General features: G+C 33.4%; 1 protein-coding gene across 3 annotated transcripts in view; it reads left to right on the top strand.

Moving 5' to 3' along the window:
- The window catches only part of PDS5A (PDS5 cohesin associated factor A), a 145,488-nt gene that overhangs the window by 59,413 nt on the left and 70,782 nt on the right, over window positions 1–15,293 (top strand). For all 3 annotated transcript variants that reach the window (XM_026508763.4, XM_026508765.4, XM_057309510.1), the window contains exons 6-11: window positions 3,679–3,805; window positions 5,733–5,813; window positions 7,612–7,752; window positions 11,052–11,167; window positions 13,910–14,004; window positions 14,903–15,048. In XM_026508763.4, coding sequence (XP_026364548.1) covers window positions 3,679–3,805; window positions 5,733–5,813; window positions 7,612–7,752; window positions 11,052–11,167; window positions 13,910–14,004; window positions 14,903–15,048 — 706 coding nt within the window. The remainder of the gene's footprint in view (window positions 1–3,678; window positions 3,806–5,732; window positions 5,814–7,611; window positions 7,753–11,051; window positions 11,168–13,909; window positions 14,005–14,902; window positions 15,049–15,293) is intronic.

Genomic DNA, 15,293 nt, shown 5'->3' with positions numbered 1-15,293 from the left:
CCGTTTCCTTAGAATGGTAGGAATAGAATTTAACCTGGAATTAAGAGGAAAGAACTGGTGTAGAAATAGAAGCTTATAAAGAGACTCCAAGAGAGAAAGCTTCCTATGGTAAATACCTGAAGGCTTATAAAAAAAAAAAAAAAAAAAAAAGATATATAAACTTTATATTTTGTGTTAGCTTCTGCTGCATGACAAAACAACCCCAAACTTGCTGGCTTAAAATAGACCCCATTTTATTTAACTCATGATTCTGTTTAGCAGTTCTTTTTGTCTGGGCTGGACTGACTCCTGTATTTGCAGTCAGTTGGCAAGACATCTGGCAGTTGGCTGAGGTAATAGGACGACTAGGTCATCTGTGTCTCTCTCTCTCACACTCTCATCATCCAGCTGGCTAGCCCAGATCTCATCATATGCTGAATGGGTTTCAAAAGTAGCAAGAAAGAGCATGCTTTATCTCACAAGCACTTTTTAAACCTCTGCTCACTTCATGTTTACTTATGTTTCATTGGCCGAGGAAGGCATATAGTCAAGCCCAGATTCAGAGATTGGTTAGACAGACTCCATATTTTTCTGGAGGAACAGCATTTTAAAGGCATATGAATATAGAGATGAGAAAATTTGTGGCCATTTTCGTATTCTATCACATTTTTGCCCCTTTTTCTTATAAAATTAAAATCACCAGAAAATTTTAAAACTCTTGAAATTGTCATCATTCTGCCCCTCTTGTTGACCTCAACTGTCCACTTAAGTCCACTTCCCACTCTGCCATTATATTTCTTTCCTCTCACAATTACTTGTACATACGCACCTTTCTTTGATCCATTAATATTTTTATTTCCTGAACCTAAAGATCTAAGTTTATTGTTGACCTAATTATCTAATTAATTCACAATGAGCTATGAGTAAATAAAAAACTTGCCATTTGACGGCACCTGTATGGCTCAGTTGGTTGAGTGGCCAGCTCTTGATTTTTGCCCAGGTCATGATCTCAGGGAGATGGAACCCTGCATCATGCTGCCTGCTCAGCAGGGAGTCTGCTTGAGGATTCTCTCCCTCTCCTTCTGCCCCTCTCCCTGTTCGTGCTCTCTTGCGCTCTCTTTCTTTTTCTCAAACAAATAAATTAAAAAAAAAAAAAGACTTGGCTTTTGAAAGAGGAGCTCATTGATTTATATTTACTGACACATTTACCATTTGTTCTCCATTTCTTTGTGTCGATGCAGATTTCTATGTGGTGGTGTTTTTCTTCAGTCTGAAGGACTTCCTTTAACATTTCTATAGTTCAGGTCTGGTGCTGATTGAATTCTTTTGGTTTTATATGTCTGAAAATGTCTTTATTCTATTTCACTTTCATTTTTGAAAGTGAACTTTCATGCTAAAAGTTCTAGGTTGATAGGCTTTTTTCTTGTTTTTTTTTCTCTTTTGGTACTTTTAAAGATGTTGCTCCATCTTCTTCTGGTTTTCATTGTTTCTATTGAAAAGTTTTTGTCATTTTTAATCTGCCTTCCTCTGTACATAATGTATCTTTTTTCTCTACCCACTTTTAAGATTTTCTCTTCATTACTGGTTTTAAGCAATTTGATTATGATGTACCACGATGGAGTTTTCTTTCTTTTTCTTGTGCTTGGGGCTCATTGACTTTGGATATGTGGATTTTCCATTCTGATTACAACATGCCCTATGAATTGTGACATTTTCCACTTTGGTTGAAACATGCACTATTCTAAGACCTTTGTAAGTTCCAGGGATTATTCCCTCTACTCCTTTCAGGTGGTGCCTTCCCCACACTCAAGACATTTCCTCACATCTATGTGCTGATCAGTAAGTAAGCACTTGAAGACTCAGAGATATCTTTACAAGCCTGCTCTCTGAATAGGTCTCTCTCTCCTCTGATTTTCTGCCATGCAAACTCTAGTCTTTCCAGATGCAGGAAAACCACTAGGCTCTGTCAGTATCTTCCCTTCCCACACTGCAGCCTAGAAAATGTTTCCCTCTCTCAGCAACATGTGCATGATGTTCAGTGTCTGAAAACTGTCGTTTCATATATTTTATTCAGTCTTTTAGTTGTTTCAGGTAGGAGGGTAAGTCATATCCTGGTTATTGTATCTTGCTTGACTAGAACCTGCGGAAATCATTTTAAGTCTGTTTTTGTCTCTTTTCACTTTGGTTCTTTCCTATCCCCAAGTATATTTGAGTCTGAGAGTTAAATAGTCCTCAGTTTTTTTGCATCAAGCTGAATATTTCTATTTTTTAACCCTTACACACACTCCCCCTAACACTATATAGTTGATCCTTCATGATCTTGGCCTTTAGTAAACAGGATATTTGGAAGAGGGCATGCAATAGGTATCTTTCTAAAAGTTGTGGTAACAGTGTATCTCTGTGAGAATTTTCCACCAACTTAAGAAATTTTCATCTTTGCATTTTACCATCAAGTACTCAACAGGTCTCTTATACTTATTTCAGGTTAATTTTTTAAGAATTAAGAGAGACGTAAATGATGTTAAAGTTTTGTCTTGATTTAAACCTTTCTATGTCCCTATATCTGTAGTATAACTAAATTGTATCATTTCTCTTGATTTGTCTTTACATATATATCTGATAAATGTGAAAGTGGACATTTCAAGTCTTTAGTTAAGATGCAGTCAGGAGAGAAGCCTAGATGTTCTACTAGTTATAACAGTTTTAGAGCCAGTCTTTTTAGGTAAGTACTGGATCAGCAGTAGAGACATATTTATTAAGGAGGCCTACAGTTGACTCTTCACTGGCTTGGCTAAGGAAGTAGGACTAAAACTGATTCTAGGCTTCATACGTCGTTGATTTTTCATTTTGTTTGAAATTCTTTGTGAGATACTCAGTGACATTTTCAGAACCTTCTGGTCATAAATTCTGATAAACATTTTATATCAAACTTTTTGATTTTCAGTGTTAGTGAACTTAAGTCTCTAGTGACAAAGATATTATAGCAAAAATAACTTGTATTGGCTGAGGGTTTTTTTTTGGTGTTTATAGTTTTATTTTGGGGAATGTATTAGGATCTAAAAGGATAAAAAGGAAAACTGCTTTCATTATCTTGTATTTTTTCTTTGTTTTCTTTTTCTTTTTTTTAAAGATTTTATTTATTTATTTGACAGAGAGAGAGAAACAGGCAGCGAGAGAGGGAACACAAGCAGGGGGAGTGGGAGAGGAAGAGGCAGGCTCCCAGCAGAGCAAGGAGCCCAATGCGGGGCTCCATCCCAGGACTCTGGGATCATGGCCTGAGCTGAAGGCAGATGCTTAATGACTAAGCCACCCGGGCACCCCTTTCTTTGTTTTCTTACTTAAAATTTTATCACTTTTTAAAATCTGGGCACATGTAAGCAAAGATGTCCTTTCTTTGAAGTTGATATTTTTGTTTGGTAGAATTTAACTCACTCTTTTGTATCCTAATTGTGTAGTGACTTAATTCATTTTAAAGGTCTTTGCTTTTGTAAAATACTTTACAATACCTTACAGCTGTTGTTATAGTCAGAGCGAGAAAGTAAATAGAGCAGTCAAAATTTCTTTGCCATTAATTGGTATAGTTTCTTCAAGTGAAAATTCTTTTGTATCTGAGATAATTGTTTTAAACTGGGAAGTATAATTTTCTTTTTTGTAAGCCTGTTTTTTTTCCCTTTTCTTTTTTTTTTTTTTTTTTTTTAGCAATAGCCACAACAAGAAGGTACAAATGCACATGCTAGACTTGATGAGTTCTATCATCATGGAAGGTGATGGAGTTACTCAAGAATTATTGGACTCCATTCTTATTAACCTCATTCCTGCACATAAGGTCTGTATAGTATGAAGATATTAAGGGTTAATGTTTAAAGATAGTACTACACATATGAAAAATAATTGTTTTCTACCATTTGCAGTTTCATGTAATTATTCCCACTGTCATTTTCTAGCCCCAATAAAATAGTGTAACACACATTAGTCTTAAAAGCTACTGTTTTTAGAAGATTTATTGATTATCATATATTATAGATTTTCATTCAGTGAAGTGCTTCCTATTTTCTGGAAAACAGAAATCTTTCACATTCACCACTTATATGTAATGTGGGAATTAGGAGAGTACTGTTTTAGTTAGGTGTTTGGTTTTTGTTCTGGGGTTTTTTGGGGGTGGGTTTTGGTTTTTTTTGTTTTGGGGGGGGTTTTGGTGGGGTTTTTTTGGGAAGGAAAATGTATTTCCTCCTTTGTAACACAGATGTGGAACATAGGAATTGTATTTCTTCTCAGAATCCATTTTTTCTTGGGCATTTTCAGAAAAAGATTTGGGCAGAAGCATGAACTGTATGGTTAATGTTAAGGGGAAAGAGATGATTCACAGCTGTATAGTTCTCCCTGTTTCCTTTTTCTGTTTCTCTCTGCTGAAGGACTTAGCTTTCCACAAGCTCTACCACTAGGGCCGTACTCAGTCCTACCTTATTGTTGATGTTTACCCTCCTGCTCTTTTCCTCTAATGGTTCAGTGACCTATTATCAGATGTTAGATGAGAGGTGTATTTAATTACACTTATTTAATAATGCAGTTAATTAGAAGTTGTTCTGCCTCCAAATATGCATTTTATTTATTCAAATGAATCTGTAATTTGCCAAAATTTTGAGAGTATGGCAAAGGTGGAGGGTTACATGTCAGGCAAAATAAGAGGAAAAACTGAGAGGAATAGATAGCATATTTGGTGTTTATATTCTATTTAGTAGTTTTATGATTAGGAAATTTGTATACCGTTTTAGGAAATAGGAAGGTTGCCTTAATTTTGAGTTATTCTATCATTTTTACCAATGGAATAAAATCTTAGAGCAAGGGTCAAGAAGCTATGGCTTGTGGGCCAAATCTAGTCCACTACCTGTTTATGTAAACAAAGTTTTTTTGAATACAGCCATGCTCGTTCATTTTCATTTTGTCTGTGGCTGTTTCACACTCAACAGCAGAATCATGTAGTTGTGTATGACTCAAAAAGCCTAAAATATTACCATCTGGCTCTTTGCATAAAAAGTTTGCCTATTACTCACCTAGAGTGTAGGGTTTCTTAGCCTCTTTCTGGGAGAGGTGCAAGATGCTGGTGAGTGAATCTCCATTGGTCCAAAACTTCAAAGTATAGAAATGCTGATAGGTACTCTTTAAAACAAGAAACCCATTTCCAAACAAGTTTTTAAAAGTGGAATATGTCTTTTCTATGGCCTTTCTCAGACCCTTTAATTTGTTATAGTCCACTGGGAATCTTGAGGAGCAAAAACAAGATTCAGTGTTTCAAAACTATCTAATTGACCAAGTATTTTTCTTGGAAAACTTTCCAGGTGTACTCTTTCTTCGATCACACATTGATTAGACAATGAAGCATGTAGGGTGGTGGATTAGACAGGATGTGTGTGTGTTTATGTGTGTGTCTGTGTTCATTTAGGATACAGTATAATTGGTAGTTCAAATTGGTTACCAAACCCACAAAGCCTTAGGTCCATTTTCAGTTTAATAAAACTAAACGAAATAAAGGGTTTGGCTTTTGGCTGTGTAATATATTTTAATTTTTGATTTATTTGCAACTTCTGCATTTAAGACCACTTGACTAGAGAATATTGGGTAAAACCTTGAGTGGAGTTCAGTGATTATTTTTTGCTTCATAGTTTGGAGATTTGAAGATTATAGTGTTAATCATAGTTCTGTCTCATAAATTCATGAATTCATTTATAACTTTGCATATTTTTATTGTGTTTCAGAACTTAAATAAACAGTCCTTTGACCTTGCAAAAGTCTTATTGAAAAGGACAGTCCAAACTATTGAGGCGTGCATTGCCAATGTATGTATTTCTGTTTGTATTTATTCGATAATTGTATAATTATTAATCCATTGTATTAATTTATTGAGACCTTTCACATATAGTTTTGTTTAGCCTATAAATGGTTTCATCTATTTAAAACAAATACGTAAAAGAACTGATACATCTAGATGTGACCAAATGCAGTAAAACTATATAAGCTTTGACATTATTTTTGAATGGCATAAGATAGATGATATTTTATAAAAACTTGTCTACAACTCCTACCTCTCTTTTGCTGCCTTTTATTTATATTTACCTTTTTTATCTCCTGAGTATGCTGATCTCTTTCACTTTCTCCTTTCTTCTTTACCTTTATTTTTCTAGGTCATTCCTCTGAACTCTGTTGTTTCTCTCTTAAGTAGCTGTTATATTTTTCTTCATTGAGTACTTTTTTTATTTACTTAAAAAGATCAATAAAGTAATCTAGAATAAAAAGTAATTTATAATTTTTCCTAATATAGCAGTTCATTCCATTGTTGCACATCTGCTCACATTCATAACTATTTTTTCACATACTCTATATAAAATTTTGAATTGTCTGTATTTATGTTTCTATATTTTGAAATTATTTATTTATAATATAAATGACTATAAAATGTTTCTTTGAATTGACATATATCCATAATTTACCTAACCATTTCCTTATTATCTTGCATTTAGATTTTTTCAGTGTTTTCCTTTAATAATTATCTTTCTGAGTGTAGCATTTATCTATTGCTAAATTATTTTCCACATATAAAAACCCAAGTGAGAGTATATTAATGGTGTGAATTATTAGTATTATTTATATTACTAAATTAATATTTAAACATGGTAAAAGAAAAGTTTCTTTTCACAAAAGAATATACAGTGAAAAGTGTCTCTCTTCAACTCTGAATACCCTGTTCTCAGTTCTCAGAAATAACCATTACCAATAGACTTTCAATATATCCTTCCAGAATTAGTGTTCTATGCATAATCATTTTTGTTTATGTGTATTTTTTAATCTTGTTAAAACTATTTTTTCCCCCATGGTCTGCATAGTAAGTATGAATATTTTCTAACTTCTAATGTATGTTGCTTTTCAAAGGAAATATATTGTTTGATGATACTACCAAAAATATATACTTAATGTCAGTTATATGCAACTGCCTCTTTAGCATTTTTAGAAGTTAATATTTTTTTCCTATATGTGTATATGTATTGGCAGGGAATAGAGGTGTCTTTTAATTTGTGCTTTTGATATTCTCTTTGTTTCTTCCTAGCATTCTTTTAAATTATCACTTAGCTTTTGTATCATCATTTTTTTTTTCTCTTGATACTCTGAGTCAAAATCTTTGGGTATTTAAAAAATATTTTAACCCCCAACTTTAAATACTCTTTATTACTAAACTCATGGCAAAATTAGTCAGACTTAAATAAAAGGCAAAAAGATTGAGACTTTAAAATTTTTCTGTTATAAGGAAATATCTCTCTAAAATTCTTTATATTGAATTACATAAACTATCAAAGTTGTTTTGTTTTTATGGAAGATTCCTAGAAATACCCTCTCAATTTGGAAAAAAACTAACAACTGAATTCCTTTTTTCCTTTAACATTCATAATTAGATATTTAGAGATTTGTTCTGTTTTAGTGACTGTTCTGTCATGTATTAGTAACTGAAATATGTTTTGTTTCATCCCCTTCGGTTGTATATGTAATGCCTAATTAAATCTTTTTGTAGACATGTTTATAAAAAAATCTGTCCAAGTTTTTAAGTGAAATGGATATTTTATTTTTGTTTAATATCTCCTTTAGTTTTTCAATCAAGTCCTGGTGCTGGGAAGATCATCAGTAAGTGATTTGTCAGAACATGTATTTGATCTGATTCAGGAACTTTTTGCAATAGATCCTCATTTATTATTGTCTGTCATGCCGCAGCTTGAATTCAAACTAAAGGTAGGACTGACTATAATTTATAAGTTCTTTAAGCTTTGAGAGAAAAATTTATATATAACTGTAAAAGATATAAATATTGTTTTTCTCTTACAGAAGAATAGAACATGGGTTCAATTTATCTTTTTATATCTACTTAAGATACACATTTTATTTCAGTAAAACAGTCTCTCTCATCTGGGCGTAATAGAATTACATGGAAAAATTATAACTCTCCTAGTTGTTAAATATCTGTTAAACACAGTGACACAAATAATAGATATGAAAAATGGCATTATCCCTTATAATATAGTTATTAAATAGTATTTATTATTAGGTAGATATGTTTTAGAACATCAAAAGATTTCAAACTGAGTGCTCAAAGGGTCTTGATTTTAACTATATGAACCTTCCATAGTATAGATCAAGGACAAAAAGTTTACTGTATGACTTGGGGCATATTGTTATTTTTTTATAGCCAACTAAACAAGGGATTCATAACTCCTCAAAAAATATGAAGAACTTGACACTCGATCCCCTGTCCCAGTTGAACTATCTGAGATAACAGCTTACATTTGCTTAATATTCTTGACTTTGTGAAAGGCTTTTTATATCCAGTATGTTATTTGATCCTAAAACTGTGGTATAATTAGGACCAACATTATAGTTTTGATTTTTGAGATGAATAAGATGAAATATTTTGCCCAGTTGCACAGTTAAAACAGATGAGATTAGAACTCCAGTTTTCAGACTCTTTCAACTTGTATACATGATGGTTAAGAATTGTCCATATTAGGGGCTGCTGTGTGACTGAGTTGGTGTTAAGCATCCTAGTGCTTTTGGCTCAGGTCATGATCTCAGGGTTGTGAGATTGAGCCCCATTGGGCTCTGCACTTAGTGGGGAGTCTGCTTCTCTACCTCTCTCCTTTGCCCTCCCCCCCACACACAAGTGCTGAGTGTGGAGCCTGCTTAAGTTTCTCCCTCTCCCTCTCCCCCTCCCTTCTTCTCCAAAAAAAGAAAAAAAAAGAATTGTCCATATTGTCTTTATTAAAAATATTTGTGATTTATAGTATAAATGGACATTGTACCAAGCTTCTAAGAAAGTCCGTTCTGTGAAAAAATTATATGGAGAATAAGGTTTTTGTTTTATTTTTTAATATTAAGAGTTTATTTTAACAATAGCCTAAAAATGTTTCCATACCAAATTATTTCTGGGTGTAAGGCATTAAAATATTTTCTCTCAGTCTCTTCAGAAGAGTCTGAATGTGAAAAGTCAAACCTCTTCAATCCTTAAACAAGATTGCCATGATAGATGGTGGGAAGGAATTAAGAACTAGATTTCTAGGTTTCTATGTGTGGACTAAAAGTAAACTGAAGGAGACACCACCTTAGAGACACCAAATGATTTTTGCACCAAAGTCAATTTACCATCAATATAATCATATTCCAACCTCACCCAAGGAATATATTTAAAATTTTAAAAGGGGGGGGCAAGTTTTCACTCAGTTTCAGTAGTTAAAAATAATAGATATAAAATGTCATATCATTTGAAATAATCACTAAGCCACTGAAGTAGTCACTTACAAGTAAAATAAAACTTCCACTTATTTTAGTTTTTGACATTTAAGAGATAGACTGATTTTTCTTTAAAAAAATAAATCACATTGGTTAGTTGATTGGACTTAGTAAAAGGTCCTAATCTGCATTGTTGTCACATTGCTTGAGAAAAACTTTGTCAAAGAAAATCATTTTTGTAATTACAAATGTTAAAGCTTGACACAGTTTTTGTTTTTACTCTTTGATAAGTGTGCCTGTTTTACCCACAAAACCCCTGTTCCTGAAAGATAAGCTAGTCATAACAAAGAACATATCCCATGTTCTTCATTTTTTTAACTTGCTGTCTTTTCCGTGAATATTTCTTTATTGGATTTCTGGTATTACTCTAGACACACGTTGCATATGAATGCTTGAAAAAATTAGCAATTGCTTTTTGTTACGGTCTTTATTTTCCTAGTGAGTGTGATTTTTAAAGTTTCACACACCACATGGTTTCAGAATAAATTTATATTAAGATGTAGCATCACTTGTGAAACTGAAACAGAATTCATAGCATGTATTGATTCAGGATAAGAAAACTGGAGGCCTTTATCAAAAAAACAATTTCAAACTAAGTTTTGATTTTCTTTTTTTTGTAATGTTCAGTTTAGCCGATCTTTTACATCTTTTAGATCTTAATGTTCTTGTTCTTCTATTAAAATGAGTTTTCCTGAATCATGACATTCTTTGGTGTTATTTTCTCCAGTAAGTCAGGGGATTTTTTTTTTTAATTTTTTTTTTTAAAGATTTTATTTATTTATTCGACAGAGATAGAGACAGCCAGCGAGAGAGGGAACACAGCAGGGGGAGTGGGAGAGGAAGAAGCAGGCCCATAGCAGAAGAGCCTGATGTGGGGCTCGATCCCAGATCACCGGGATCACGCCCTGAGCCAAAAGCAGACGCTTAACCGCTGTGCCACCCAGGCGCCCCTTTTTTAATTTTTTTTTTACAATTTTGTTTATTTATTTGAGATAGAGCGAGAGCGAGGGAGCCAGAGCACAAGCCAGGGGAGGGCAAAGGGAGAGGAGGAAGCAGGCTCCCCATGGAGCAGGGAGCCTGACGGGCTTGATCCCAGGACCCTGAGACCATGACCTGAGCCGAAGGCAGACACCCAACCAACTGAGCCACTCAGGCGCCCCTAGGGGATCCTTGATTAAAATTTCATATATCAAAACCTTAATTGATAGGAGTTTATGTTGGAGCTCAAATGACAGGAAAGATTTCTTTTAAGAAAACTTACTAGGATGGGGGGTGTCTGGGTGGCTCAGTCGGTTAAGCACTCTTGATCTCAGGGTTGTGAGTTCAGGCCCCACATTGGGCTCCACAATGGGTGTGAAGCCTACTTAAAAAAAAGAGAGAAAGAAAAGAAAACTTATAGGGTGGGAATTATTGCAGCTTTGCCCTTCGCAGAATTTTTTCTAAGACTCTTAGGGAATGTTATGTTTGAATGATTATCTTCATATTTTTACAATGTGTAGATTGCAAATAAGCAGTGAAGTAGGCATAAATTAGCTGTTGGAGGGGGTGTGAAATAAGAACAAAGAACGAGATGATCTGACATGGAATCACATCAATTTTCACATAGTAAATGAGAACATATGATATTTTATAGTTCTCATCATTGTTAAGCGGAAATATAAAGCTATAGCTTCTCAGGAATGATTCATGTTGTTTTCTGTAATCTGATGAATAAACCTTAGCTTCATTTATTTTGTCTTTTTTCTTAGAGCAATGATGGAGAAGAGCGATTAGCTGTTGTTCGACTTTTAGCTAAATTATTTGGTTCTAAAGATTCTGATTTGGCAACACAGAATCGTCCTCTTTGGCAGTGTTTTCTTGGACGGTAAGAGAACATAAATTCTGTGCATTCTAACTTTTATGTTTTGGAGGCCAGTCAATAGAGTCCATTTGATTAAAACCACACATATCAAAACTTTATTGATATGTGTTTTTTTGTATGTGTTGCTGTCTTTCTCGGAGAACAAATTGTAGATAAGATTTTTTATGAAGAATGCTTATTATTTACCACATAACACTTTTTAATCTTTCTGTGCTGCAGTAATGTCATTAGAATAAATAGATAGGCAACATCTGAGAATGTTGTGTCTTAAGATTTTTAAATCATGAGACTGAAGACATGATGATCCAGTCCATGCCATTCTTCAGTCCAGCAGTGTATTCATTTACTAGCGTTTAATGTTTAGGTCTGTAGCTTATCTAATTGAATGATGTATGTTATGAACTATTTTGGTATTATGGTATGATTTTGAAATTGAAAACGACATTGCTATTCATTCAGATAACTTTTAATGTTCCTTCTCAAGACCTTAGAATTATTAGGATCTTTTCAACTTGATGGTAAGGTTGAAAAATCTGTGAAATTTATCAAATTCCCTCTTGCATTCCATTTACATGTTTCTTTGCTTCAAACCATGAAAAGTCAGTTTTTACTGTTAGTATTCTGGAGAACATTTTAGATTCATCGTTGTTTAGTTCAACTGATTCAGAAGGTAGGCTTAGAAATTTTCTTAAAATAAATTCATTATAATAATCCCAAGTTAGATTTGTCAGTTGTATTTTAAAATTTGAGAAATCTCTGACACTGACGATCTTAATTTGCTCAGAACAGACCATTTTGAAGGTCTGTAAATGCTGACTACTTTGAAAAATTAAACTTGATTTTATGAGAAGTTAGGATAGAGGGAATAAAGCAACTATACTTGTCAAAAAACAGAGGAATGATTCTGTCCTTGTGATTGCGACAATTTTTATAGCAGAACAATTACTTCTAAAAACTGAATCAACTGTAAGAGGCTTCTTATATTCATAATTTTACGTACACTATTATTTCTAATAATCAGCGATTCATTGAAACAAAGAAGTATTACCAATGTATCTGTTTTACTGTATTATTTTCCTTAATTATTTAGCAGTGTTTTGATACTTTGTAATTGAATTGATCATAAATGATAATGTTTTCATTTTTCTGTTAGAAAATTTATAAATCCTAAATGCAAGATTTATTAAGTTACTGTACTTTTAATCTTTACATAAGAAATTAAGAAAAAGTAAGATTTGTCTATTTTATTTTTATTTATTAAGACATTTATTGGGGCACCTGGGTGACTCAGTCAGTTAAGCATCTGCCTTCGATCAGGTCATGATTCTGGGATGCTGGGGTATCTGGCTCCCTGCTCAGTGGGGAGTCTGCTTCTCCCTCTCCTTCTGCCCCACCCCTGCTTGTGCTCTCTCTCTCTCTCTCTCAAATAAATAAATAAAATCTTTTTTAAGAAAGGCATTTATTATATAACTTTAATTGGTTATTTTATGAGATTACTTAAAAAATATGTCTTGCTATTTAAAAACAGATGATTTATAATAAATTGTTTTTTAAATTGCCCATAATAAATTTTAAATTTGAGAGTTGCTAAGTTTGCCTTTATTATGTGCAGTTTGGCATCTACTGTGGTGTTTCATATTTATTACAATATACTCGACCTTTAAAAGAGTACTTTAATATAAGTTTGTCCCAGGTTACGAAACTTTTTCATTGTAAGGCAGTTATGACACATGCATTTTATGAACTTACCTTTGAACTTCTGGATCTGCCTCTCATATGATTTACAAACTCTTTTTTTTTTTTTAAGATTTTATTTATTTGTTTGACAGAGACAGAGACAGCCAGCGAGAGAGGGAACACAAGCAGGGGGAGTGGGAGAGGAAGAAGCAGGCTCATAGTGGAGTAGCCTCATGTGGGGCTCGATCCCATAACGCTGGGATCATGCCCTGAGCCGAAGGCAGACGCTTAACCGCTGTGCCACCCAGGCGCCCCGATTTGCAAACTCTTATTCCTCCAGTATTTTCCCCCTATACAGTTTTTTCAAGTAGATTTTGTAGGTTTTAAATATTTATTTTTTGTTTTGTGTCATAATTAGGCTCTTAAATTTGGGGCTCTACAAAGTATGTAGTTTGGGCTGGGGGATGTGTTTATACTTTTGTTTGTTTTTTTGGTTTTTTTTTTCAAATATTTTATTTATTTATTCAACAGAGATAGAGACAGCCAGCAAGAGAAGGAACACAAGCAGGGGGAGTGGGAGAGGAAAGCAGGCTCATAGCGGAGGAGCCTCATGTGGGGCTCGATCCCATAACGCCGGGATCACGCCCTGAGCCAAAGGCAGACGCTTAACCGCTGTGCCACCCAGGCGCCCCGATTTGCAAACTCTTATTCCTCCAGTATTTTCCCCCTATACAGTTTTTTCAAGTAGATTTTGTAGGTTTTAAATATTTATTTTTTGTTTTGTGTCATAATTAGGCTCTTAAACTTGGGGCTCTACAAAGTATGTAGTTTGGGTTGGGGGATGTGTTTATACTTTGTTTTAGCATGGTAAACATTCTGTTTTCAGATATGTTTTTGTGAAAATATGTATCTTTTTATCTTCTCCCTTCAGAACATATTGTCATTATAAAATAACACACTTTTTAATCAGTAACTGTTGTTTGTGGGCACTTAGGTAATGTAGGTATACCTTATTCGAAAATAATTATTTTGCCTTACAACTAATCTTTAGCAACCTTTTCCATGTAGATTTAATGACATTCACGTTCCTGTGAGATTAGAAAGTGTGAAATTTGCCAGTCACTGTTTAATGAATCACCCAGATTTAGCAAAGGATCTCACAGGTAAGCTGGCTGATTTATTACAAATATGAGAGTAATCACACAGATACATTTTAGCTGTGGCCTTTGACCTTAAATTTAGTATCTGAATAGGTTTTAATTAACTCTGGCACTATTTCAGATTTTTATCAGTCCTGGGCTGATAAATGATTTCATGTTTATACAATAAAATTAAACTTGAAATCTTCATATTATAATCCTTTAGAATTTTTTGGAAATCATACTTTGAGGAAGTAGACATTGGGTTTGGCCACAAATCATTATACCTATGTGATAATTAAATATAGTAACATAATCTAATAATAACCCAGAAAGTGGTTATCTCCTAGAATAGACTAGAATTTCTCATTCTTCACTTGAACATTTGAACTTGAGCATTTGAACCCAGTTATTTGGTATTGACAAATAAACGCTTTTATCAAAATGCTGTTTACAAAAAAAGAAGAAACATTTTCTGGAATCTTTTTTAGGAATCTTTTTTAGAGGTCATAGAATGTTACTATGTATTTTATATTGTGTAATGTACAGAAATATACCTGTCAGCAAACTTGCTATAAGCATTTTTACTAGTTTTCTTTTAATTCTTTTCATTTGTATTGTAACTTGTGTTCTGAATATATAAATCAGATATTTAGTTGTGATTTGACTTTTCCAGAATACTTAAGGTAAAATACATTATTTATTAAGATGTGACTCCAGTAATAAATAGTGTGGGTATAGTTTATTTTGTGATTATGTAGGGTTTTGCCACCTCAAAAATAAAATGATTTTAATTCATGCCACTCTTTATAAACATTGTTTCAGTATGGATAGAAGCCTAAAGCATTAGCCTTTTCTGTCATTCTGAACATGACAAATATCATAGCTAACATTTAGCTTTAGTTTTTTTCTCTTATTACAGAATATTTGAAAGTTAGATCACATGATCCCGAAGAGGCTATTCGTCACGATGTCATTGTTACTATAATAACAGCTGCCAAAAGAGACCTTGCCTTAGTAAATGATCAACTACTTGGCTTTGTAAGAGAAAGAACACTGGATAAACGGGTAAAATCTGAGGAATTTTATTCTTTTGTAATTTACTAGATTTAAAGTGTTTGCTAAAGACAATAGAAATTATTTCTAAAATTTTATTTTACCTTTCACTTACGAGTTTCAAAAGTGATCATGTTGTATAAACTTAGCTGGATCTGTTATTCATTGGACTAAAAGAATATCATACTTTATATGAAAATGATATTTCTTTACTGCTGTGCCAAGCTAAAGGCAGAAGTGATAGTTGTATGTTCAGA

Source organism: Ursus arctos, unplaced genomic scaffold (genome assembly GCF_023065955.2).
Source record: "Ursus arctos isolate Adak ecotype North America unplaced genomic scaffold, UrsArc2.0 scaffold_9, whole genome shotgun sequence".
Classification (NCBI taxonomy): domain Eukaryota; kingdom Metazoa; phylum Chordata; class Mammalia; order Carnivora; family Ursidae; genus Ursus; species Ursus arctos.
Note: the sequence above shows the minus strand (reverse complement) of the source record. Positions and strands in the feature narration are given on the sequence as shown.